The sequence below is a fragment of the Cheilinus undulatus genome, linkage group 11 (assembly GCF_018320785.1).
Source record: "Cheilinus undulatus linkage group 11, ASM1832078v1, whole genome shotgun sequence".
NCBI classification, from domain to species: domain Eukaryota; kingdom Metazoa; phylum Chordata; class Actinopteri; order Labriformes; family Labridae; genus Cheilinus; species Cheilinus undulatus.
Genome location: NC_054875.1, coordinates 30,115,768 through 30,141,391, shown reverse-complemented (window position 1 = coordinate 30,141,391; position 25,624 = coordinate 30,115,768). Strand labels below are relative to the sequence as shown.

The 25,624-nt window shown below is 39.0% G+C and overlaps 2 protein-coding genes across 4 annotated transcripts; one reads left to right on the top strand and one right to left on the bottom strand.

The window, feature by feature from the left end:
* Positions 1–2,269: 2,269 nt before the first annotated feature.
* b3galt4 (UDP-Gal:betaGlcNAc beta 1,3-galactosyltransferase, polypeptide 4) lies at positions 2,270–3,776 on the bottom strand. The gene is made up of 3 exons (XM_041798747.1): positions 3,730–3,776; positions 3,445–3,625; positions 2,270–3,397 (listed from the first exon to the last, which is right to left on the bottom strand). The coding sequence occupies exons 1-3, from the start codon at positions 3,774–3,776 to the stop codon at positions 2,270–2,272; spliced, it is 1,356 nt and encodes a 451-aa protein (XP_041654681.1).
* Positions 3,777–7,647: 3,871 nt separating this feature from the next.
* On the top strand, positions 7,648–25,470 carry nr2c2 (nuclear receptor subfamily 2, group C, member 2). 3 transcript variants are annotated; one of them, XM_041799766.1, is made up of 15 exons: positions 7,648–7,780; positions 10,508–10,537; positions 10,796–10,891; positions 11,096–11,296; positions 11,386–11,491; positions 12,511–12,690; positions 13,266–13,422; positions 13,539–13,629; positions 14,734–14,879; positions 15,748–15,925; positions 16,716–16,837; positions 18,522–18,661; positions 19,024–19,161; positions 19,288–19,393; positions 21,622–25,470. In XM_041799766.1, exons 2-15 carry the CDS (start codon positions 10,514–10,516, stop codon positions 21,794–21,796), a joined length of 1,860 nt encoding a protein of 619 aa, XP_041655700.1. In that variant the 5' UTR covers positions 7,648–7,780; positions 10,508–10,513; the 3' UTR covers positions 21,797–25,470. The 3 variants fall into 3 exon arrangements, with proteins under 3 accessions (XP_041655700.1, XP_041655698.1, XP_041655699.1); XM_041799764.1 differs by having other exon boundaries at positions 10,453–10,537; XM_041799765.1 differs by lacking the exon at positions 7,648–7,780 and having other exon boundaries at positions 9,448–10,537.
* Positions 25,471–25,624: the final 154 nt, after the last annotated feature.

Genomic DNA, 25,624 nt, shown 5'->3' with positions numbered 1-25,624 from the left:
AGGGTTAAAGGGTTAGGGTAAAATATCACCAGATTACAAGAAAACTGCTACCATATTATGAGGGATAGGAAAATCAATACATTTTTACCAGTTAAATACTTCCTAAATATTATCATATTTCTGAGCTATTGCTTGTAAAATGACAATGTAATATTATTTAATTAATAATGATGATATTGATAATAACGGTAAATGTAATCTTAAAATAATGACCGCTTGTTCCTTTAACATTTCTAGTTAATTAGGGCCCACTAAAATAAAGTGCTACCAAATGATTAAAAGAAACCCCCGGAAGAATCATTATAAACTGCACATTTTTACCAGGCGTATTTATATTTTGGTGATTTCAGGGAGATTTTGACTTCTGTAAAAACCTTATTTGCACCAAAAAATAAGCTTCAAAATCATATTTGTGGGTGTTCACTGATCCATGTCAGACTGGGATGATAATAATGGCAGAAGAATCTTATTGCCTATTAGAGTGCTGAAAGCATTTTAGAATTATTTTTATACAAAATGCAAAATAGCGGTATATACAAACTGTCACCTAAAAGGATATGAAACGAAGTCTGCGAGTTATTTCTGTCAGTCATCTCGAGCACCATCACTCACACCTGACATGCATCCTAATCAAATCACACGACTCACATCCTCTTAAACTAGTGGGCTATTTAAGCTGCAAAATTTCCAGTCTCTTCCTCTGCTGCATCGCTGCGCCTGGATCAACACTGTGCTCTCGCCTTCAACCCAGCATCCACCTGCTAGCTTCAGCTAGGGGTTTAAGCTGTTGTCTTATCACTCCTCAAATTCTGTATGTAAAATCTGTGAGGAGTGATTAAGTCGGAGTTGGACGCCAAACATATTATGTTGCATAATAAACGCTTAAACAAACTTTAACGTGAGATTATTGGCTGAAATATATATTTTGAGTCAAATTGGTGTCTTTGTGGTGTTAAAACATTTTTCACTGTCTGATCACTTCCTTTAGTACAGGAAGTTACCAAAGGATGTTGAATGTTAAAACAAAGCAGATCTTACTTTAGTGAATAAAAAACGTGAACTGACTGTGAGAAACAGAGTAGTTTATTGGTGATCAAATCACACATTTCCTGAGTGTAAACACACCAACACTCTCTCTGCATTTAGTGTGGGAAACACAGCTTTGGCCTTTATCTGTACATTTTATAAATTCCCTTAGAAAAAGAAATCTAAACCAATCCTAATGAAGACACATCTGCACAGCTGTGCCACACATACTCTGTTTATGATACATCTCATTACTACAGGTGAAACCTTAGTGGGTGTAACACTGAGGGTACATTGGTTTCATAGTCAAGAGAAAGGAATCAAACCTTTAAAATCTCAAGTGTTAACCATATAATTACTTTAACTTTAAATTAGGATCCTTAAATTCCTTGGATGCTGTTTTGAATAACACAAAAGTTTAAGCTAATACATAGCACTTTTGTTTCTATGGAGTATGACAAGCCTGTGGTTTGATACCTGGAACATCATGCATTTAGGTGTCTTAATAGCCTAACATCTAGATATGGAGTACCTGGTGAAAGAGTGTGTAAGTATTTAACATATGAAGATAGCCGCATTTAAGTGTCATACTTGGAGTATTTATATAATACTTCATGTAGTGTGCATTCATCAGCTGATCTCTGTTCTGCCCTAGCACCATGTATTTATTTTTCTACTATGGCTCCAATCAGCAACTTCTGTCGAAGGGCAGTGAGTATTTACAGATTTTTGGGTGTCTTGTCAGCAAACTACAGCATTTTGATGCCTGCAGGCCTTGTAGCAGTAGACAGCATCAGCAAAAATGATTGCAATTTTGCAGAAACTTAGTCTGAATAGCTCCCATAGGTAACAGTATGCAAGGCCTACTGCTAGCAAAGGTCTACTGCTGTTACATAACAGTCATTTCTCAAATTCAGCTATTGCATATTGTGAAGTATGCAGTATTTGATTACTTTTAGTACCAGCATGCCACTGTGGTTTGCTTTAATAGTGTGGTAATGAGGATGCTATAACAGTCTAAGGATAAAATCAGACCATGTAATGCCAGCGCATCATTTCCATTTTTGCAAAACAAGCCACTTGAATACTTCATAGTGTTTAAAAAAATAAAGGTATAAAAATAAGGTGACATTTTCCTAGTACACAGAGTGTAGCTCCAAAGCTTACAGAGCACTTGTGCTGTTCACAGTATTAAAGTGAGGCACAGCCCCAGTGAGTCCTGTTTTCTATCCAGTATTAACCCTCATGACTGTCCCTCCAGCCCCAGAGCTGTCCCGATCATCGCCCGGACCTTGCACATTCCTAGAGATGCACGCAGAGTGAGCCAGGAGCAGGGCTGTGATGAATGCACCTCAGGCCAGTAGTGCAGCATCTCCCTGGGTGCGATGTGGTGGATGGAGACCATGGCCTGATAGCAGCAGCGCCCATATGGCACACCAGGGCCTCCGGAGAAGAGGGGGCAGTGTGAGGGCAGGACCCCAGCCGTCCGGGCACACAGACCCACAAACACATCCTCAGGGGGGAGAGGGGTGGATAGAGGTGATGCAGAGGCTGCCAGGGATATTTTGAGCAGCGCAGAGCGGGACAGGACATAGGCTGTACCACTGCAGTAGTCTGGAAAGACAGAGGGAGGGTAGGCCCCTGCTGGGAGGTAATGCTTGCTGTCTGGATCCCGGTCAGGGGCCACATGGAGATGAACCCTGCCCAGGTACAAGTCTCCTTGTTCATAGGGGTTGCGGCTCTTGTTTATGAAGTGCAAAAGGGCACTGGGATTAAAGAGTACATCATCGTCCACTTTGGCCATGAAATGAGCCTGAGGGCAGAAGCGGCGAGCCCAGCCCAGCATGGACAAGGTTTTCAGGGTGAGGTTGGAGTAAGTGTCCACAAAACGACCCTGAATCAGGTCTCCTCTCTCTCTGGCCTCCTCTATCAGCAGCTTCGAGAGTCCTGGGTCAGAAGCCACACCCACCATGAACAGGGTCATGACCCGAAGACCCCTGACCTCCACCTCCCCTCCCCAGGTGTCCCGGATTGCTTGGCGGGCCCTCTGATTGGCAGGAGCCGAGGTAACCATGGTGATGAGGTAAGGCTTGGCTCTCTGGCACACGAGCGGACTGGGCATGAGGAGGAACTCCTCGGGTCTGGTTGGGGGGACGCTCTGCAGAGGGATGACGCCGGCGTGCGGCTCCACCACCCTGTTCATGTTCATAGAGGTGACCCATGACTCGATAAAGTCCACAAAGAGCAGTGCCAGCAAGGATAAGCTCGCTATCGCGGTGCATAAAATAGGCAAAACGCCAAATCTGCTCCCTCGCTTTCCAAACCGGGGCTTACATACCCAAAGTCCCCGTCCGACCATGACCAAGCCCCGCTATCACTGCGCACCTATGAACACCCTTTTGCTTCCTCAGCTCTCACGTTTCTCTCCAGTCCTCCTTCCCTTGTCTCCGCGGTAAAAATCACTGTCCCGTCATCGTTTTCTCCGCTCTTAGTCTCTTCGATGCTCCTCTGTTCAGTGGCTCCGTGCTGCAGCCGGAGGAGAGTGCCAGCGTCGGTGAGGACGCGGTAGAGGTGCCGCTGTCCTTCTCTTGTGTTGATGCTGCAGCCTTGTCAGTTTTTGTAAAAGTAGGATATGCAGCTGCGCAAATGAGACGATCGATTCGGCAGCAGCTCGGAGCCTTTTCTGTTGTCCCGACTCGTTACTGGGGGTCGATTGCTACACATTGGAGATGAGCTAACACATTAGCCATGTTCATGTGTCAGAATGCGCTCTGATGCTCTGCTGATGTGATCTCCTCGCTCATGAACGCCTTTGTTTTCCGGTCATCAAGATGCCTGTGACTGAAGACAACGTCTGCTACACATATCAAAGAAAACAGACCTTTAGTTTCATATCTGCTGTCATGCAATACATCAGAAATTGACTTTATGTAAAAGAACGTTATTATAATTCCTATTTTTATTTACCAATAAAGGGAAATGAGGTAATTCCTTAATGACATGCTTTCACATTTCTCATTTTTCCCTTCAATGCTAGTTTATAAAATAATGAGTAATTCTAGGTTATACAAAAATGAAATAAAGAGGCGCGACTATACAGCTTTATTTGTTATTCTACATTCAGATTCCGACATAGCTGTCAAGCAGCCAAAGTATGGGGAAACATATTGGACACAGGACTGGACAGCCTGAAGCAGATGCATTATCAGCGTCTTGTGGTCTATTGTAAAACCAGACTATCCGATGAGAGATCGAATGAAAAGAGGTTGAAAGAAAGAATACATATCTACATTATGGTTCTATCAGGGTCATTTTGGGTGCGAAGTTCTGCCATGCGCGCACGTTCCCCCTGCAAGCCCACCGACTGGTGCAGGGCGACACCTAGTGTTCATTCACCTGACCTTACTTCACTGCCCCTATGCTGATGGTGGGCATGGAGTCCTTGTTCTCCTTGAAGCAGAGCACTTCATGTCAATGCAGTTAAACGGCTTATGCAAATATTTACATTTCTTCTGCAGAGTGAAAGAAGACTAAAGATAGAAATAGAAAACTTGATACTCAATCACAAGGCCGTCCAGAAAGGGGAAAACTTACTGAGGCCAGCTAAGCTGGGGGCCAATAAAGGTCTGCAAAATCAGGGTCCATTGTAAATTAGCTGTCATAACCACATTATATTCAAGCTGAATAATAACCACTCTTATCAAAGCAACAACAAAAAAGAATATTATTTATTCATACTGTAGTACATTGTTTCCTTTTTCAAAATGATAGACCCCTTTTCTTAAATCAGAATCACCTTTTCTGGTAATGTTAACAATTTGTATGGGTGTATTAACTAAAAACACTTGGGAAGTAATGTCAGACTCCGTAGCTGAGCTATGGTTTGCGCAAATGTAAAGATGCCAGAAGATAAAGTAGAGGAACTTTCATGGAAAAATTAATAAATAATTACAAGAATGGGTAAAAAGTAGCCTTAAATGGGTTAGAAATGAAATTGTCAGGAAAATTTGTGATAATGGGTTAAGGGGTGGCAAAAAAAAGGGCTTAAAGAGACAAAAGGGGGAAAAAGTATCAAAAATTGGTTAAAAGTTGCAAAAAATGTGCAAAAATTGATGCGTAAAATGTGAAAATGGTTTACAAGAGTGACTATAAGGGGCAGAATGAGGTAAAAATGGCTGGACAAAGTCAGGCAAAGGGGTTAAAGGGGTGGAAAAATGGGGGAAATGTGGCAAAAATGGGTTGGAAGAAGTAAAAGTGGAAAAGTCTCAAAAATGGGTTAAAAGTGGAAAAAATGTTTCAAATAAGGTCCGATAATCCAGTCAAAAGGGTTTTAAAAGTGTCAAAAATGGATAAAACTGGAGAAAAGGGACAAAAGTAGCAAACATGGGTGAACAATGGAAACATTTTTCCAAAAACTGCCAGAAAAGAAGTGAAAAGTGGTTCAAAAGTGGCTAAAAAGGTTGAAAGACTAAGAAAGGCAACAATTTGTAAAAAAAATTTTAAAAAGGGCTCATAATGGCAATAATTTTGCAAAAACAGCCAGAGAAAGTAGTGAAAAGTGGCAAAAATTGTTACAAGAGGCAAAAAGTTTCAAAAATAGGTTAAAAGTGGCAGAAATGGCTAGACAAAGTAATGAAAAGGGGTTTAAAAGTGGAAAAAATGGGCAAAACATGACCCAAACATGGTCGGAAAGAAGCACAAAGTGAAAAAAAGGGGTCAAAAGTGGAAAATAATGTTGTAAATAAGGCTGAACTGAGTCAGGAAAAGGGGTTAAAAGAGTGCCAAAAATGGGTAAAACTTGCAAAAATTGGCAAAAAATGTCAAACATGGGTTAACAATGGCAATTCTTCTGCAAAATGACCAGATAAAGTGGTGAAAAGCAGCTATAAATTGGCAAAAATTGGTGAAACATGGCAAATTGTTACAAGAATGGCCAGATAAAGTAGTAAAAAAGGGTTAAAATGTGGCAAAAATGGGTCAAAGTGGCAGAAAGTGGCAAGAAGTATTATAAATGAGTTATGAATGGCAATAATGTTGCATAAATGTCCCGATAATGTAGTGAAAAACAGCTAAAAAGTGGTAAAAATGTGTTTGCCAATTACAAAAAAATTGGTTAAAAGTAGCACAAATAAGCAAACCAAGTGTGAAAACAAGTTAAAAAGTGGCAGAATAAGTCGTTACAACATCAGAATCCTTTATCAACTTGGCACTTTTCTTCCCCAAATATAAATAATTCTTTGCCAAATTGCTACCACCAATGTTACTGAGCCAACACAAATGTATATATTATTGATAAATCCCAACTGGGGAGGGCCCATTCACTGTTTTTTTTTTTTTTTTTCAGTGGTTAGACCTGCTTAATCAGTATTCACCAAGGACCTAACTTTAACATTTCAGCCTTTGAAAGACCTTGTTTTCTTTTTAAATTTATTGCAAACCTCAGTGACCATCTGTGCTTTGTAATTCTGTTTTAACCTTTACTTATCCAACATGTCCATCTGAAGATTGCTGTAGGGGAAACCTCTACTCTCTAATGAAGGATTTTAACAAGTTCTTTTTCATTCATAATTTGGAAAAGACAGAAAAAATTATTATGGCTGTGTAAATAATTCTTCCAGAGAATTTGATCATGTGCTGCAAGCATCTATGCAAATACATTTTTGTCTTTGCAAAAAAAAAAAACTCAAAATAAAGGCCAAGTGGGATTTCATGTATTTTGCACTGAGGAGAGGCTTCCATCTAGCCACTCTGCAATAAGCCCATACCAGTGCAGGGATGCAGTGATGGTTGTCCTTCTGGAACTTTGTGACCTCTCCACACAGGATCTCTGGAGCTCAGTCAGACTGACCACTGGGTTCTTTTTTCATTTGATTTATTACAGGTGGACTCCAGTCAAGGTGTACAAACATCTCAGGAATGATCCATAAAAATGGGAGGAACCTGAGCTAAATGTCAAGTGTTTTTCCAAAGGGTCTTTTGTTTTTTGTTTTTAATTCATTTACAAAAAAAAGTTAGAATTTTGACTGCCCTTTGTCATGATGGGATTTATATACTAGTATATATATTGTTGGGGCAAGGGGTCCTCCCCAGAAACAGTTTTTAACATTCAAATTCTATTTCGATTCTTTTATTCACCCTGGACCCTCACTCACATTCAAATTGCATGTCTCAGTCATTTCAAGTATTTTTCCACGTACCTTATATGTGACATTGCACCTATGAAGCCCCTTACAGCATGAGGCCCATGCCATTGCCTGCCTTTGCCTGATGATAAAACTGCAATGGTATTGTGAAAAAAAAAACTATAAATTTTGCCCAACCTAAGCAAATAAAAGAACCTATTTTAAATATTTGAGTACAGATTTCAGAGTTAGGGTGCACCTCATATCTCATTGTATTTCATTGAAAAGAGAAAACTGCGGCAATCTTAAAACAGCAGCTGCTGCTTAGTTCATCTCCTTGGTTATAGCTTTTCCGTTATTGCATTAATTTCATAACAAACATCTTGACAGCAGAATCCCTAGACAGTCAGACATGATGACGTCAGTATTGTCTGGCTCGCGCCAAGGGTGGTGGGGGGTTATTGGAGGCGCGCGGGGACGTGTGTGCGCGAGAGGAAGGAGAAAAAAAACTGCAACCATCACCGACGCGCTGGTGGTGGGGTCACGAACTATGACCTTTAACAGAAGAAAACCAAAACAAACATTTTATAAAAAGAAGAGAGGGATAAATCTGTGAGCAGTCTTCCTCAGAGGTAAGTCTCAATGCCGGGTAGAAAACCGTAGAAAGCTCTGCTAGAGATACCGGATGATAAAACAGCGCAGCTAATTTCCGAGCTAGCTTGTTAGCCAGCCTATGTGAAGCTTCCTCCCTGCCCGACTCTGGCTACTCTGGACCCGGAGAATAGACGTGAAAGGCTGGGCGCTGCTGTGCCTCACAGACACTTGAAGCAAATTTAAATTTGTGACACTGCTGTCGACTTTAACCAACACTTGTACCCTTTAGTGAGCGTTCAGTATGAGTGACACGGTCTTCCAGCAGCTCTTGCTGCAGTTACTTGTATTTGGCCAAGTTAGACAGCTAATAGAGAAAAGCTAACGTTTTTAAGTGGCTGCAGATGAACTCGACCCTTTTACCTTTGCCATCCCGGTGACAGCAGTGGGCTGAAACTATCATGACAGCTTTAAGCTGCGTTTTTATATTTCACACACTGCCTTTACATGAGTAGTCGTGTATTTTGTTGAGAGAAATATGTTTGATTAAATGTATTTATCGTAAGGTTTTGTCTGTAGTGTTATTGGCTGATTGCCAGGTTCTCCATTTTGTTCTGTGTTGTGAAGCATTTAAGGAAGGATGTAATGATGGGCACCCTGTTAGACCAATCAGTAAACATTGGGAAACAGTATGCTCCTCCCTTTGGTCAGTGAGCCTGCGCAGCCACTGCAGCCTCATAAATCACTTAACATGTGTATTTGTCAACATGCAATCATATTAGAACTCCACAACAACAGACAAGAGTTAAAACTATTGAGTGCATGCTGGTAGAAGTGGAGCAAATATTGCCCTGCCATGTACAGATGCATTGTGGTCAATCTAAATTGATACACAGTATTGATTCAAACAAGTATCGCAAATCTGATCACCATAAGGCAGTAACTACGGCCTCACTGTCATTTAAATTTGATGGTGAGATGTGTCTGAATCTGTGAGCAAGCTGTGGTCAGAGTGAACTGTATAAGTATCTCTCTGTTTTTATTTCCCATTATGTTATCGTCCTAAAACATTATCCACCATTCTCTTCAATTTTGTTAGTTATGATACATTCAAAACTTTGATTTTATCGACTTTTCCCCCCCTCTTCTTGATCCTACATGTTTTGAGATTGAGAATTAGTGCGTATTTTTTGTAGTAATATGCCTAAATGCTTTGTTCTCCATAAGAACTGGTAAAGTTTCAGAAGCTAAGTGGCTTTGTACAGTAAGGGGGATGTTCATTTACAGGTATTAATGGGATCTCAGTTATGATTTATGGTTAGAAAATGGTTAGTTTTGTCACAGTAGTTTGATGCACTTAACAATCATGTCTAAGTGTTGGAGAGCAACCTAGCATGTTGTCACTTAGGAAACACATAATGCCCTTTTCTTGATGTATGTTATAATGAGTAAGATAAAATCAAGCACAGTTAAAACTGAGGCTTTGGTTTAGAGTTTACTCGTAAAAGGGGGAGAATTTCTATTCAACCTCTTATGTTTTCAACTTTTGTTGCAGTGCCATTTTGAGTTTTGAGTGTACTTTTTTTTAATTTGGTGAAACATGTTAACAGTGCATCAGAATAGAAGAAAAGGCACAAAAAACAATTCTAAATAGATAGATAGATAGATAGATAGATCTATGTCATTGTATGCAAGAATCAGTGTTCACTTCCTGCAGATCCTTTAAAAGTCTTAAATAACATTTTTAAAATTTTGTCATAAAATGTTTTAAATGTTCTTGAATTTTCTCTTGATAGGTTTTACTTGGTAGATTTTGCCACAAATTTTTATCAAAACATCTTCATCTGTGCCTTCTCTTGTTTGCATTATATGTTAATTTTCTTATTTGTGGATTTGCTTGTTTATGATGCAATTCATAGTATCAATGGTAGCTTATTACATGCAAAGATGGGTAGATTTGATCTCAAGTTAAAAAAGGACAGGGAATGGTTGTATTATATTAATTTATTACATTTATGGACTTAGGACAGCACACATTAATAAAGATATCCGCTGGCACATTAATGTAAATAGGCTAGAATTAGCATTATAGCTAAATTTCAGTTGTCCTAAGGCAGGTACTTACACAAAGCAGTCTAATCAAGTAATGTCGTAAGATCAATAAGTGAGTAAATAGGCTGACAGTTGTATCTCAGTAAGTGAGTCAATAAAAAGCAGTTATTACAGATTAAATAAGGGGTAAAAATGCAGTTATTGCACAGAAATTAACAGATAGTCATTTAGTGCACAGTTGATAAATCAGTAAATTAGCAGTTATTGCACAATGATGATTAGATCATTTTTCATTGCAATGCAGAGTGAATAAAATATAAGTAAACAGTAATTTCCCAGTCAGTTACTTATAGTTTAACATTACACAGATCTGTTGTTATTTCAGAGTAAATATGGATTATATGAGCTGCTATTTCTCAAGAATTAATGCCAAAGAAAGTCAATTAATATACCTGTTTGACAAATTCCCCTTTAAAATGACTAAAGAGACGAACTTTTCCAACTTTTACCCAAACATATACTTCAGTTCAATCCTATTGCTTCCCTTATGATCTCTAACCACTACTTAATTATCAAACCATCCCAGGCTGCATTGGCCTACTCTTTTTTGACATGTTGCACCTCTGTAGGTGATTAATGACTGTGGCATTACTCCAAACAGACCTCACTAATGTCCGTACATCATCATGACGACCAACCTGAATCTGCTCTCTCAGCAGAAAATGGACTCTGAGCACGAGGCAGAGGTGAGTGTCAAGAGAATTGCTTCAATGATGTACATTATTCTTATATTCAACCCATATAAAGGGCTATTTTTATACTAAAATACTGTAGTGGTACTTTCTTTTGTGTGGTTAGCAGATGATGAATTTAATTGTTGCCATAGTGACAGGGACAAAGAGACAGGCATAGAGGTGCTGAGTAATAACACTTCTTTGCTACACTTTGACTGATTTATTCTAATGTATGTGTTCAAGCTTGTCAAAATGTGTTTCTGATTGTAGGGGTCATGCTCTCCTTCAGACTCAATGATGAGTGAATCACCGCAGCGCTTTCAGGTCATCTCCACTGAGCCTGCCACAACACCACAGCGAATACAGGTAATCTCTGGACTCTGTTATAGTGAGGATGTGACATTTCTTCTTCCTGGAAAAGTTTTGATGAAGGAATTGATGTCACAATATGTGACTAAGATCTCCTACCTACCATCACGGTCACTTCTTTTTTTACTTTGCCCTTACAAGGGCGCGTTCATTTACACCTCTCTTCTCATCCTGTCTCTCTCTTCTAATCTCACACCTCAGATTGTAACCGACCAGCAGACAGGTCAGAAGATCCAGATAGTGACAGCAATCAAGCCGCCCAGCGCTCCGAAACAACAGTTCATTCTGACTGCAGCTGACAGTTCCGGGGCAGGCAAGGTTATCCTGACCTCTTCAGACAGCCACAATGCAAAGCAGCTCATCTTCACTGCTGCAGACAGCCTGATGCCTGGAAGGATACAGGTATGGTAACGCCCCCCCTCTTGGACAGCACTGGCAACTTGTTGATGAAATTGTTTTTGGACTGACAATGGACTGTGTTTGACTTTCAGATTGTAACAGATCCTGTGTCAATGGAACGGTTGTTAGGGCAGGCAGGGGAATTGGGGCGAGCACAGCCAGTGGAATACTGTGTGGTGTGTGGGGACAAGGCTTCAGGTACTAAAGCTTCCATTATCAGTCACACATTGGTTCCATGATGGCATAATTAATCACAATATCATTGTGATTGCTGTATGAGCACTTGGAACAAACACATTGCAAGTGTCTTAATTTATTGTAGTAGACTAAAACTATAAGGGATGCTTTTATTGTCAGAATAAGTCCATTTTACCTTTTTGACGGATGCCTGGTAATTATTGCCATGCTTTCTCGTCAATCTGGTGCAGTCAGATGATACTCAAGCTAGCTAAAAGCTACCCTCAGATTTATTTGTGCCATGTAGTGAAAAAAATGCTTTTAAAATAATTTAAGGAGTAAACACAGCTGCTGTTTGATACAACGGCAGATAGACTTAGAGACTGTGAGTTAAAGATTATTAACCTGACACACCAGATAGACTTTTTCATATATCCATTTTATGAGGTATAATTCACATCCATCTGGGTATCGTCTGTGTTTGTGAGGGAAAGAACATTTGAAAAATGAGGGTGTGAGGACATATGTTTTGTCCATCACATTCATTTCAGGCAAATTAGAGCAACAAGACACATGGCGTAGTGGGCATGCACATCCTGTGAGAGTAATCTATATAATGTGAACTTGACAGGTGGCTGCAATTGTTGTGTACAATCAGTGGAGCCGGTTGGTGAACCAAACTCATGTTGAAGCCAGTCAGGAGGGCTGTTGAGCACTGTTGTTTTTAACTACCATGACTTCAGGATCAGTTCTTCTTCTCCACTGTGGCGCAGAATTAGTACAGTACAGCCTGTGTGGAGTATGGTTTTAGAGAAGAGAAAAAAAAATAATTGGAAACAATCAAATATAATGTTAATTATCAGGGCACTGACTGATGTACTCTCCAGTAATCAAGGCTTAATCAGAGGATTTCCAAGACTGGTATTTGTGTCAGAATAACTTTAATGATTTCATTACCTGGTGATTTTGGGGATTTCTATCAGTAAGGGCTGGTGTATCTTACATAAACATTAATCACATCTTACTTTTTGTGTGTTTAGGTCGTCACTATGGAGCAGTCAGCTGTGAGGGATGTAAAGGCTTCTTCAAGAGGAGCGTGAGGAAAAACCTGACCTACAGCTGCCGCAGTAAACAAGACTGTGTCATCAACAAACACCACCGCAATCGCTGCCAGTTCTGCCGGTTGAGGAAATGCCTTAAGATGGGGATGAAGACTGAATGTGAGTTTGCATTAACAGTGCCACTCAGAAGTAGGTATGAGGGTATCTACTGATAACACTGACAGTATAAAAAGCAGTAGTTTCAGAAACTAATTCAAAGAAATCATATACTCTAATAATCTGCATTAAGTTACAAAGCGCTTGGATCTTTTTCATGCCTTTAGCATAGAGCAACAACACTTCTTTATGTAGTTTAGGGCTGTAAGGAGATGTCAGGCCATGTTTGGACTATTTGTCATGAGTCGGTCTTGACCTCTAAACCTGTGAAAAGAAACCCTCTAACCAAATCTGACAGACTTAAGCTCCTTGGTTGTGTCTCTGTCATTATTGTAATAATCGTAAAAAAGTGTTGGAAAACATATTGACAGGGCAACATATCAGCATACTGACTTGCATGATAAAATATTGAACCACTGATGCCAAATATTGATACTTAAAATGCGGTGCTCAAAACAGATTTCCCTGCCACATCACTACATTATGACTCCTCAAGATGGCATTTATGAGATCTCTTTATTTTTATAACCAATTGACCTTTAAAAGATAAAAACATTGTCTTTGATTTCTTTCTTCAGCTGTCCAAAGTGAGAGAAAACCCATCGATGTATTACCCAGAGAGAAGCATACAAACTGTGCTGCCTCCACCCAAAAGATCTACATTCGTAAGGACCTAAATAGTCCGCTTATCGCCACACCAACCTTTATCTCGGATGCTGAGACAGACGGCTCAAGGTCAGTGGAAATCACATCTATAGGCAAACCTGCTGCTTTGATTTTGAGCGTTATTTTGTTGCTTACCTGCTGTAGTTGTGACTGTTTTTTAAATTTTTGCTCTATGTTATGCACAGATCCAGCCTGCTTGACCAAGGGATGTTGGTTAATATCCAGCAGCCAATCATTCAGAGTGATGGGACTCTACTGCTGGCTGCTGACTCAAAGGTACAAGAGTTCATGCAGTTACAGTTGATAAAAAACCTGCATGCTCATTTCTTTACACACTTCTATACACAGATTTGGGACAAAGGAAACAAGAAAAGCAACGTTAGTATTTGTTCTACAATGAATAGAAAGAAGCTTTTGATTTAAGATGAAGCACTCTTTTTTGAGCTGTTGGAAATCCATCCATTTTTCAGAGACAAGTTGTTGATTTTACAGAAAGTTTAGCAGATGTGGTGACTCCAATCTGCATATCAGCCTCTAAAGATTTACACTCCCTTCCAAAAGTAATGGAACGGTGGGCCCGGTTCCTTTATTTTTGCTGTAGACTGAAAACATTTGGGTTTGACACAAAAAGATGAATATGAGACAAGAGATCAACATTTCAGTTTTTATTTCCAGGTATTTACATCTGGATCTGATACACACATACTGCTGTTTTCCTCCGTCTATCCGTTCAACATCTGTTACTAAGTACACCAGTGGTTTCTTTCTTCTTTAGGACATTCCAAATGGTCGTACTGGCTATGGCCAGTGTTTGTGCAGTGGCTCTGGATGGAGCCATTTCCCGTCTTCTCTCAGCTTCACAACTGCTTATTTTTCACCCATAGACAGCTCTCTGGTTTCATGCTGGTTACACCTCTCAACTGTAAAAGCAGTCCCCAAAGGCAAAACCCAAATCTGAAACTGAGCATGGGCATTCAGTGCTATTTATTGTTTGAATAATCAGTGTCATTGGATACACCTGGGCAACAAAACACACCTGTAAGTCACATGTTCCAATACTTTTGCTCACTTAAAAAATGGGTGGGTTCAAACGAAGAGTGCTATCTTCAAAGTGGTTCATCGGATCCAGATGTAAATACCTGGAAATAAAAGCTGAAATGTTGATCTATGATCTCATATTTATCTATTGATGTCAAACCCAAATGTTTTCAGTCTACAGCAAGAATAAAGGAATTGGGCCCACCATTCCAATACTTTTGGAGGGGACTGTATCTGTATTCATCTGATTCAGGTATTTTTAGATGCATTTTGATGTTTCTTTTGTACTTTGCTTCAGTTTTTAGGCTGTTAAATAATGTGCATTGTTGAATTTGTTTTCAGATGGAGTCTGGTCAGGGGGACTTGGGGACCCTGGCCAATGTAGTGACATCACTGGCCAACCTGAGTGACTCACTGAAAGAGAATCTAAACAACAGCGATACCTCGGACAGCCAACAGGAGGAGCAGTCTACCAGTGAGATAACACGGTCAGTCAGCAGTGCTCAGAGAGGAGGAGAGTGTGTGTGTGAGTGGTATCTGTGAGGACATATCACCTGATTTAACTTCTTGGTCAGCACTTTGTGTCTAATTAAGGTGCTTTCACATTGCTTCCTTTCAGTCCTTCAATGACATCAGATAGATAAGCCTTAGTTTTTGGCCCATTTGTTTAATCCCCTGAAATGAAACAAGCACAGCTTTTTTTTCCCCCCAATGCTTATGTGTTTTAGACCACCAGACTTGCCATAGACCAGAGAAAATAACAGCTCATGCTTTATCGGTTGGATTTTTGCTCCATTTTAAGAGCACTGAGGTGAATTCACACTAGGCCCAGTTGCCCTGTACTGTGCCAAGACACAATATCTCCCCCCTCTCCAGCCTGCCATAATATGATACGTGCATGACTTTGTTTACAATAAGCCAGAGTCAGTGCAATGAAGAATTACAGAGAACATGAGCGCAACGTACTCTGTGGCTCATTTTGAGTTGTTTTGGTGAGGTATGGTCCTCTAACATTCTTCTGATTGGTCAATGGAATGGTCATATTGATCATATGTCACATCTACATCACAAGCCAGGCTTGTGCTCTGTGCCGAAACCCATGTCCTTGACCTGTACAAGGGTCAGGGAAGTCAACCGTGCTCGAGTCCAGTTCAGAGCACTCAGACTAATCAACAAAGTGGACTTTGGGGGTCAAATGTAATAAAGCATGGTGTGAGTACCTTTAAGATAAGAAATGAAAGATAACATATAGCTTTATAATGTGGTTATTGACCTTACTGTTTAATTCACATTTCTGACTGTAAGGAATATCCATCTCATCACTGAGGTGTTTTTCTGTGTTTTTGTCACTTACAGTGCCTTTGACACCCTGGCCAAAGTTTTCAGCCCACATGAGGCAGGTGCCGGACAGAGACTGGCAGAGAAGTCACAGTGTGTCGGTGAAACAACCATTCAACTGATTGGACGAGACCAAGAGACCCCCATTATTGAGGTGGAAGGACCCCTGCTCACAGACAGCCATGTCGGCTTTAAGGTAGATTTAAGGTTTTTAAAGTTTTTTTGTTAGTTTTAGGGACACAGACACTATCCATCATCCATATCTTAAAAAGTTTAATCCATACATGTGTCAATATTATCATTTTCATCAAGGTGACTGCAAAACAGATGAAGTGATTGAAATGAAGCCAACAGTGATAGGAAATTACAAGGGGTGTAATGTTCGCAAAGGTCACAGTTGGTTTGTACCCTGATTTTGGGGTCGCGGTAAAGTATGGGTTCAATTCAGCAATAAAAAAAGGAAAATAATAATAATTATATATTTTTTTAAACTAGCAGTGCAGCTTTTACTTTGTTCAATCTAGTGTTTGTTGATGCTTTTTAAAAACAGTGTAGAGGTGAGGAGAAGGAGAATGAGCTGGTGGGTGTCGCTTCTCAGCTTCTCTTGTAGCAGGAGGTCACTTTTCTTCTTTGTGTGTTTTGTTTTGCCAGCTCCTTCCTCTTCTTTGTTGGTTGTTTTGTGACTCATTGTGGTGGCAAAGTACTTGTTTTATTTGTTTTAATGGTTCAGGCGTATTTGTCTTGTGACTGTGTAAACGAACCGTGCCCCCCCCCCAACTGACAAATACAAAAACCTTTACTTTATTCAAGTATTTTAAAGCCTTTATTTGGATCGTGTACAAAGGTGTGCATTCATTAGGTTTATGGATATTTGTCTATCCTCTAAGGGTTTGGCTGTTTATTAAATATAAAAAAATAAATAATACAGACTAAATCTGTTGATTTGACAATTCTCCTTAATGATTTTCTCCTCCTTCTCCGTCCAGCTGTCCATGCCGAGCCCAATGCCTGAGTATCTGAATGTACACTACATCTGTGAGTCAGCATCCAGACTTCTGTTTCTCTCCATGCACTGGGCACGATCCATCCCGGCCTTCTCAGCTCTGGGGTGAAGATCCTTTTTTTTTTTTTTCTTTTTTTTTTTTTTAATAGGACTACAAAATAATTGGGTCAATTTTGGCCCTGATTTTCCATAACCGCACAAAGTAATCAAAGGCTTGATTATCTGATGGTTCTAAAGGTTTTCTTGCCAAATGATCAGGGCAGCCCAGATTTCAAATCAAAACAATGAAACATATTCAAGATTAATGATCAGAAATCCTGTTGTGAGGGAGAAACACTGACAACAGTCAGGCATGCATTCAGTGGATTGCAACATGGGACAGAAGGGTAGCCAATGGGGAAGCACAACAAACACAGCCATGGAGATGAAGCTAGATGCGAACCTTAAAGACCCTTTAAAGCCTGGGAGTCAAACTCAAGGCCCGGGGTCCAAATCCGGCCTGTAGAACAGTTAAATCCGGCCCGAAAGATTATCTCATATTTCTGTCATAACTGGCCCATCATCCTTGATGATTTAAGATATCCTTGTTAAGCCATAAAATCTGAAAAAGTAAGGAGTAAAAATATTGTGATAAGAAGTCAGGAATGTGGGAAATATAATTAATTTGTGTTTTAATCTCATAATTTTGCATCTCACAATTAGGACTCAAACTTAGGATTTTGACTTTGTATTTTGTACTTTAAGCATTTCAACTCATAACGTTGAATTCTCATATAATATTTTAAGCTTTAAGATTCATAATTCTACATTTCCAGTTCATATTTTGACCTTTTAAATCAATTATTTTTCATTTTATCTCAGATTTAAACTTCAAACTTTGACTTCATAATCCCATAGTTTGAACTTTTAGACTCACAATTTAAAATTTGAATCATACCTTGACTTTTGATTTCATGATTATAAATTTTATTGTGTATTTTGACCTTTTAGACTCATAATTTTGACTCTTCAATATATTTGCCTTTAAAAAAACATTATTTTTAAATTTCAATTTAATGGTTTGACCTTTTTGAACTAATAAATTTATCTCACAATGAACAAAAAAGAGCAATTAACTGTAATCTTTCAATAAAGGTAGTGACATCAGCTAGCAACAGGCTGTACTGAGATGAAATGCTCTATGATTTTATAATGTAGTGTTAGAGGGGTGGGGTCATTCCCTACTGTGGGCTCATGACATCACGAGCCCACATATTAGCCCCACCCAAATTAAACAGCCTGGAAAAGGGTGAAAAACTGTCTAAATCTAGATTTCAGTCACATGTAGATCTCAGTGTTTCACATGTTTACAGCAGCCATATTCCAACACATCTAGTGTGTTAAGAAACAAACTTTGGATTTCACTTTACAGGGTCTTTAAAGTTAGATAAATGTCAGAAATGGAGGACCACCTTGTTGTTTTGTGGCAAGAGCACTATGTTTAAACTTGCTGCAAAACATACCACGATTGAACTGATAAGGAGCAACAGATTTAACAGCTAGACACATTTAGCTTTATTACTCTAAAGTCAAGTTTGACCCCTGATTAATGTGTGTTATGTTGAGCTTGCCCTCTAATTTCACACCACACACTTCAGAACAAAACTGCCGGTCATTGTTTATCCACATGTGCTGGGTCTCTGACATTTTACAGATCCGAAATCTCAGTGTGTGCCAAGCCTTATTTACATTTTATTTGTCATTGTATTTTCTCATATTTTTTTGTTTTTATTGTCTTTGACTCTGTCAGTCAGGAGGCACACACCAGTTTAGTGCGAGCCTGCTGGAACGAGCTGTTCACTCTGGGTTTGGCTCAGTGCGCTCATGTGATGAACCTGTCAACGATCCTCACCGCCATCATCAACCACCTTCAGAGCAGCATCCAGGACGGTACAGACAATAGAGCTCACCATCACTGCTCAGCAGGCACACAGTTAAAACCTGGGTTGTTTTATAACAGAATATATCTGAGGCTGCAATTACTCTCATTACTCATTCATGTGTCACAAGGTAGATTAATAGGAGGCACTTTTGGTTAGATTTTAATGAACCTATACAAAAACAATAAAAATAGTTTTATCACCATTGTTGCACAGCCCATTATGACATCTATGAGCTGCAAAAATACTACACCAGATTCAATTTTAATATAAAGTGGAGAAACTATCTATGATTTATGGGGATCTTAGGATGACATGTAGTTGTATTTTTATTCAAAGAGACATGTCTTGTGGATTTTTCATCTCTCTCAGACAAGCTTTCAGGGGAGAGGGTGAAGCAGGTGATGGAGCATATCTGGAAGTTCCAGGAGTTTTGTAACAGCATGACGAGGCTGGAAACTGACAGCTATGAATACGCCTATCTGAAAGCTATCGTTCTCTTCAGCCCTGGTGAGTCCTACTCAAGTTAATAATGGACACCTTTTATCAGCCAGTGGATACTAACTGAATTCACAAGTAAATGTGATTTAAATAAATGACCTGATTTGGAGTTTTGGATTGTGTTTGACTTGCCAGATCATCCAGGTGTGGACAACAGTGGGCAGATTGAAAAGTTACAAGAGAAAGCCTTGATGGAGCTGCAAGATTATGTGCAGAAAACGTACCCTGAGGACACCTACAGGTGGGCTTACACATCTAAAGCCTCGAGTCAGCTCAACAGTGCCAACACAAGAATTTAAATACATGAACTCTTGAAAGGTCAGGTTGCCCCTGATCTCTTTCTGATTTGCTTATTCAAACATGCTTCACAACAGGAGACTGTCTCAGATGGATGACAGGGCTATCCAACTAATACAATTTTAAAGACAACACAGAAATGGCAGAAGAATCCACAGTCTGACAAAATCAGCTTAAATGCTATTTTGGTAACAAACTGGCATGAAAAACAGGTTGTTCTAATAGCAGCCTTCAGCTTGTCTCTGTATTTGAGTTGTCATCTTCATCTTGACATTTCCCAGAGATTCTCTCTGGGATTCTGGTCAGGCCAGTTGGCTGGCCTGTCAAGCACAGTAATACCATGGTCAGCAAACCAGTTTCTGGTGGTTTTGGCTTTACTGTGGGCGGGTGCCAAGTTCTACTGGAAAAGGAAATTATAATATCCGTAAAGTTTCTTAGCAGATGGAAACATGAAGTGCTCTAAAATCTCATGGTAGACGGCTGACAGCATCGACTCTGGACTCAATAAAGTACTGTGGACCAACAGCAGCAGATGACATGGCACCCCAAACCATCACTGACTGTGGAAACTGAAAACACTGGGCTTTAAGAACCGTGGGTTCTGTGACCTAGATTTCCAAATGCAATTCAAAATATTGTTTTATGTGATAACAGGACTTTGGACTGCTGAGCAACAGTCCATTTCTTTTCTCCTTATCCCAGATGAGACACCAATGATGTTTACAGTCAGGAATAGCTTAGCATTAGGAAAACAACATTTGTCATCTATTACCTGTACACATCCGTGTGGTGGCTCTTGATCAACTGGCTCCAGCCTCAGTCCACTCCTTGTGAAGTTCCCTTTAGTTCTTGAATCTGCTATGTTTGACATTCCTCTTAAGGCTGCACCCATCTCTGTCACTTGAACGTCTTTTCTTGCCACATTTTTCCCTTTTACTCAACTTTCCTTGAATATGCTTTGATAAAGCCTTTGAGCACAGCCTTGCCTTTCAGCAGTGACATTCTGTGGCTTACCCTCCTTGGAGGGTGTCAATGATTGTCTTCTGGACCAGTGTTTATTTCATCGATGAAAACTATGACTAAAAATGTTCTTCAACAGCCATTTTTCCATAGAAAGACTAGACTAAAATTATCCAAAAATAGGTCTTTGATGACTAAAATTGACTTAAAGTTAAGACTAAAATGTTAGGACTTTTGATGGACAAAAACGTTGCTAAAATGTTTTTGAGTTTTTGTCAACTCAAACTAGTCTAAGACTACAAAGGGTAGAATTGACTAAAATGTGACTAAACCTAAAATACATCTAATCGATAGATTAAGACTGTGACTAAAATAAAACGAATAGCTGTCAAAATTAATACTGTTGTAGTTATTTGTCAAATCAGCAGTCTTCCACATGATTGTGGTTGTGTGCACTGAACCAAAGTACGAGAATGAAGGCTCAGGAAACTTTTGCAAATTGGGCTTTTTCCACAATATTTTAATATTCTGAGATAGTGGATTTCTGATTTTTCACAAGCTGTAATCAAGATTAAAACAAAAAAAGTCTTGAAAAGTTTCACTTTGTCTGAGATGAATCTAAAATAATTGGTAGTTTAACTTTCTGAAGTAAATAACTAGAAACAAAAAGAACTTTTACATGATATTCTAACGTTTTTAGATACACCTGTATATCGGTATTGTAAACAGATAGTCAACAAAGCTTGAAGTTCTGACTGTGGGGATGTCTGGCAAATTGTAGTTCTACCTAATACTCCAGTGAAAAGTTTTTACTGGCTATGAAGCAAGCTGAAGCTAATGTTTATGCCGTCATATGTCGTACAGCTACTGATTTGGGATCTGTTATAAAATAATGATTTCAAAACAAACAAACAAAAAAAGAACCCAACAAACACATCTACAGGGCAAGATTAGGCTAGATTACCTTGTCCACAGGGGGTCACCTAAATCAACACGGACCAAATGTTTCTCTTTGGCGATAATGAGTTTAAACTAAAACGAAAACATTTAAGACAGGAAGCTGCTGATGAAGTGGCTGCAGACAAAAGCATCAGACAAAAGAGAGGTGGATTAATGAGAGGTGGATTGCTGATTATCAAAACATCTTATGGTGAACACAATACAAATGTTCTCAATCACCCTGTATTAATAGCCATGTGTTTGTTTCATCAGGCTGACCCGCATTCTGACTCGTCTCCCAGCACTTCGCCTCATGAACTCCAGCATCACAGAAGAGCTCTTCTTCACTGGTTTGATCGGTAACGTCTCTATCGACAGCATCATTCCCTACATCCTCAAAATGGAGACGGCTGAGTATAACAGCCAGGACTCTGACCCATCACAATGACAGCCAATCACTTCAACACTCCAGCAACCTGGACTTTGAAATTCAAGATTAGAGACTCTCCACTTCAGGACTTCAGGTACGCCATGTCTCTCAAAGGGTTAACGGTCCAAAACTCTGCAGGGGGGCCCTATTTCAACAACACATGGTGCAAACTCATTCAGGAATCCTTCATAGAAAAGAAAAATCTGGTTTTGTAAAGCCAGAGTGACACCTGGAATGTTTTCTGAAGCTCAGGCGGTTCAGTCATTTTGAGTTTTGGGCCTAAACTCTGAGCTGAATTAAAAAAAGGAATCCTCTGCAGCTGCATCTGCACTCATCCCCTTTACGTCTTTAAAGCACTTCAAGATAAAGTTGTGGGAACTTTACCTTCTGAGCTAAGCCTTTTTTGTCTTTTTAAAGCCTTACCATGCTCTTATGTTGATTCTATACAGATATCTCCAAGGTTATTTGCAGATATCAGATAAACTTCCTTTATAAGCTCAGTCAAAAATCTAACATGAATCCTAAAGTAAAAAGTAGGACTGTATCTATTTAAAAGCCGAATCTTAAACAAGTACTCGCTTCTTCATGTGCTTGCATTGGTAACAGGTAACATCAGAGCATAAATACAACATGATATTTCTATGACTGTGTTTTTGTCTGGAGAATTTAAACTTTTACACGGACTAATTATGGCTTTCCTGAATGTCATATTACAGGGAATTGAAGTATGCCCAATCATAGTTTTTTATGTTTTCAAGCTCAACGACTGACTGAAGTTTCTCAAAGTTGCCATATAATTTAAAGTTCTTGAGTTTTGACAACATTAAAATAAAAATTTCAGTGGTAATCATCTATAAAAGTCAAATCAGCCTGCCATTAACAAGTAATTTCAGCTCTACTATGGAGGTGTATCTGCAAAGCTTTGAGGTGAAATAAATCCTGTTCATAGCTCATGAGAGTTTGACAGACTTCAGAGGCCTGGACTATGAAGCAGGATTTGAAGAGAACGGGGTAACTTCAGGTTTAAAGTGATGTTTTCAGCATTATGAAGGTGGTTCACTTCTTACTGAGTAGACCACCATGTTACTAATGCTGATCACCAAAGAGTGTCCACTGAGAATTTAGGAGTGTAGATCAGAGCTCTATGAGCTGAGAGTGGATAGGGGGATAGATCAGCAAGCACTTAGAGTTTAAATATAAAAGGTTTGTATTTATTCACAGATATCATTCCTCAATAAGGACTAATGTAAGCAACCTGGGGTCTGAGACCCCTCAGTGGGTTGAGAGAAATTTCACGGGGGGTGTGAGGAAATGCCTGCTTTGACGTTGTTGAAAATAATTTTGCACAGTTCATGCATAGTTTCACAGTTCATACAGTGGTCCTTGGATGAGAACATTTGTGTTCAGGGCTACTTTATTTAAATAAAAAAAAGATTATAAACCGATGTCAACTCTTGACATAAATGTCTCACTAATTTGTGCACTCACATCTGGCACTTGTCTGATCTTCCTGCACTTTTTGCTGCAGCTGCCATAATTTTAACCTGGATTATGTCTTTAGTTTGTAAAATACTTTGATTTGTATAGCAGACTTGATCCTTTTTATGGTTGGTTAATGCTGCTTATCCTGTAAGGCTGTAATTGAAATTTAGATTAAATCGTAATATGGCCTACTGCAATTTTTGAATCTTCGAGGGGACAGTATTCCTTTGTCTTAGGTGTTTCTCAATAGTTTGAAACTTTTTTTGCAGCAGAAATATTATGCTTTACACGTTATGCAAACATTTGAGCATCTGTTTTTTTTTTCACTTTATATTAAATTTGCAATTCGAGTAAAAAAAATCAAATTCTAAATTATTTCACAATTATTCAGCCCTAGTTTAATCTACCTAATAATGTGTTGGTTATAATATAGACCCGTTTATTGCTCATGTTTGTTCGACAAAAAACATAAGGAACTCAAAAACTGATCACATATTAAATCACAGTTGCATTACTGGAAGCATACAATCACAAATAGGTTATTTTCCCAAATTGTCAGCCCTATACTCTGCTTCTTAGATGTGATCATGCTTGCAGGAACTCTTACATTTCTTATCAGATTGACAGCAGCATTGTGTCATTGTTGAGCAGGACCCTCCTTTGTTAGTGAAGCCAGAGATCAGAGAGAGATCACAGTCAGAATGCTTTTATTGTCATTGTTAGGTCAACGTAAGAGTGAAACTGTTTGGTGCAACAGCAAAATCACAGGATACAGAGTAAAAAACAACATATAATTTGGTCCTGGTTATCCTGAGCACGCTTCATAGTGAAGGCCTCTTTGTAACGTCTAGCTCACACTCAGTCATATCAGCTGAATCAGCATGTTAAAATAAAATGTTTTTCTTTTTTCTTTTTTTATATATATTTTTTTTACCTCTCGGTTGATGTTAGTCTTGAAGTCTTACAATGTTAAGGTACTCCATTATGTTATCATGAATATGTTGCTAAAATAACCAGTGCAATCACCTCATCTCTTTTTCCCTGTATGACAATCAATTCCTTCTGTCCATTTTTGTTGTAACCGCTCTGCTAAATCTTTATTTCATATGTACATTTATCAGTAGTGAATATTTCCTTTAAGAAGTTAGGTAATCTCAAAGATTTGACTTTGAAAATACATATGTGTAGCTCTGCTACAGTGCACATCAATCAGCTTATGTGGCATTCCCTTATGTTCATGCTGACTAAAACTTTATGTTTGTACGTTTTTTTATTTACTTTAATATGTTTTGAACATTTTTTTGCATACTAAGTGTACTTAAAGTACTTTTGGGCAGGTTTCCCATATTAAAGACAAGAAAAATCATGGGAGCTGGTCTCGGGTGCATAAATGTCTTGAAGACTGAATATGAGCATCAGCCTTCCTGCTTCTATGATGGCTTAAAATGAGCATCCACCGCAATGTAAATGGAACGGGATGTAAAGAAGGAAGCAAAGATTATGTCTTGTGGAATTATGTCAATTGTATTATTTGGGTTTAAAGCCCATAGAGACTGTTTGTAAAGGCACTGTATTGAAATGGCCTTCCTACATGTAATTTCATAAAATGAGTGCATGTTGTTTATAAGCGTTTTATATACTTGTTGCTGTCTGTTCTTCTAAGGAGCATTGTTATCATTTCATAGTGCATTGCAGTGCATGAAGTTGCTTAAGTGCATTTAAATGCTGTATGGAAAAATGTTACTTTAAATGTTGTGGCTTTAAATATTTACTATGAGCAGCTCCCACTTTACAGGACTTTAGATCACTTTTTTCCAGCTTTGTGGATTGAGTATCCTCTGTTTAAATTTTTATACTTTGTTAATGTCATTTGTATTTTTTGCACATGTAAAATGTGTTCCTTCAAACATTGAACAACATTCAGACAATAGTCACGGTCCGCCTAGGTTTGTCACAGCCCTACATTTCTACCTCAAGCCGAAAAAGATATAAAACAAATGTATGAAAGACTAAGCGCCTGTATCAGCATTCCAGTCTCTGCGGCTGGCTTCTCTGAAGCCACACATCCTGAAAAAAATAAACAATTAATAGTGAAAAATACAAAGGCTGTGTCTGTTAATGCTGAGAAGAATTGAGAACAGTGTTTCTGCTACCAGAGTATTATTGCTTGATAAAACAATCTTTTACCCCTGACTACACAGACATCCAAGTTATGGAAGGGTTTGTTGGCATTTTTTTTCTTTCTCCTGAAATAAATTGGTGTGAAATGTGCCCAAAAAGTCAATTTTACTCTTATATCAGTTTATTTTCCTTAGGCCTATTTACCATTACAGTCCAGAGTTTAAATCTTCCCCTCAGACTTAT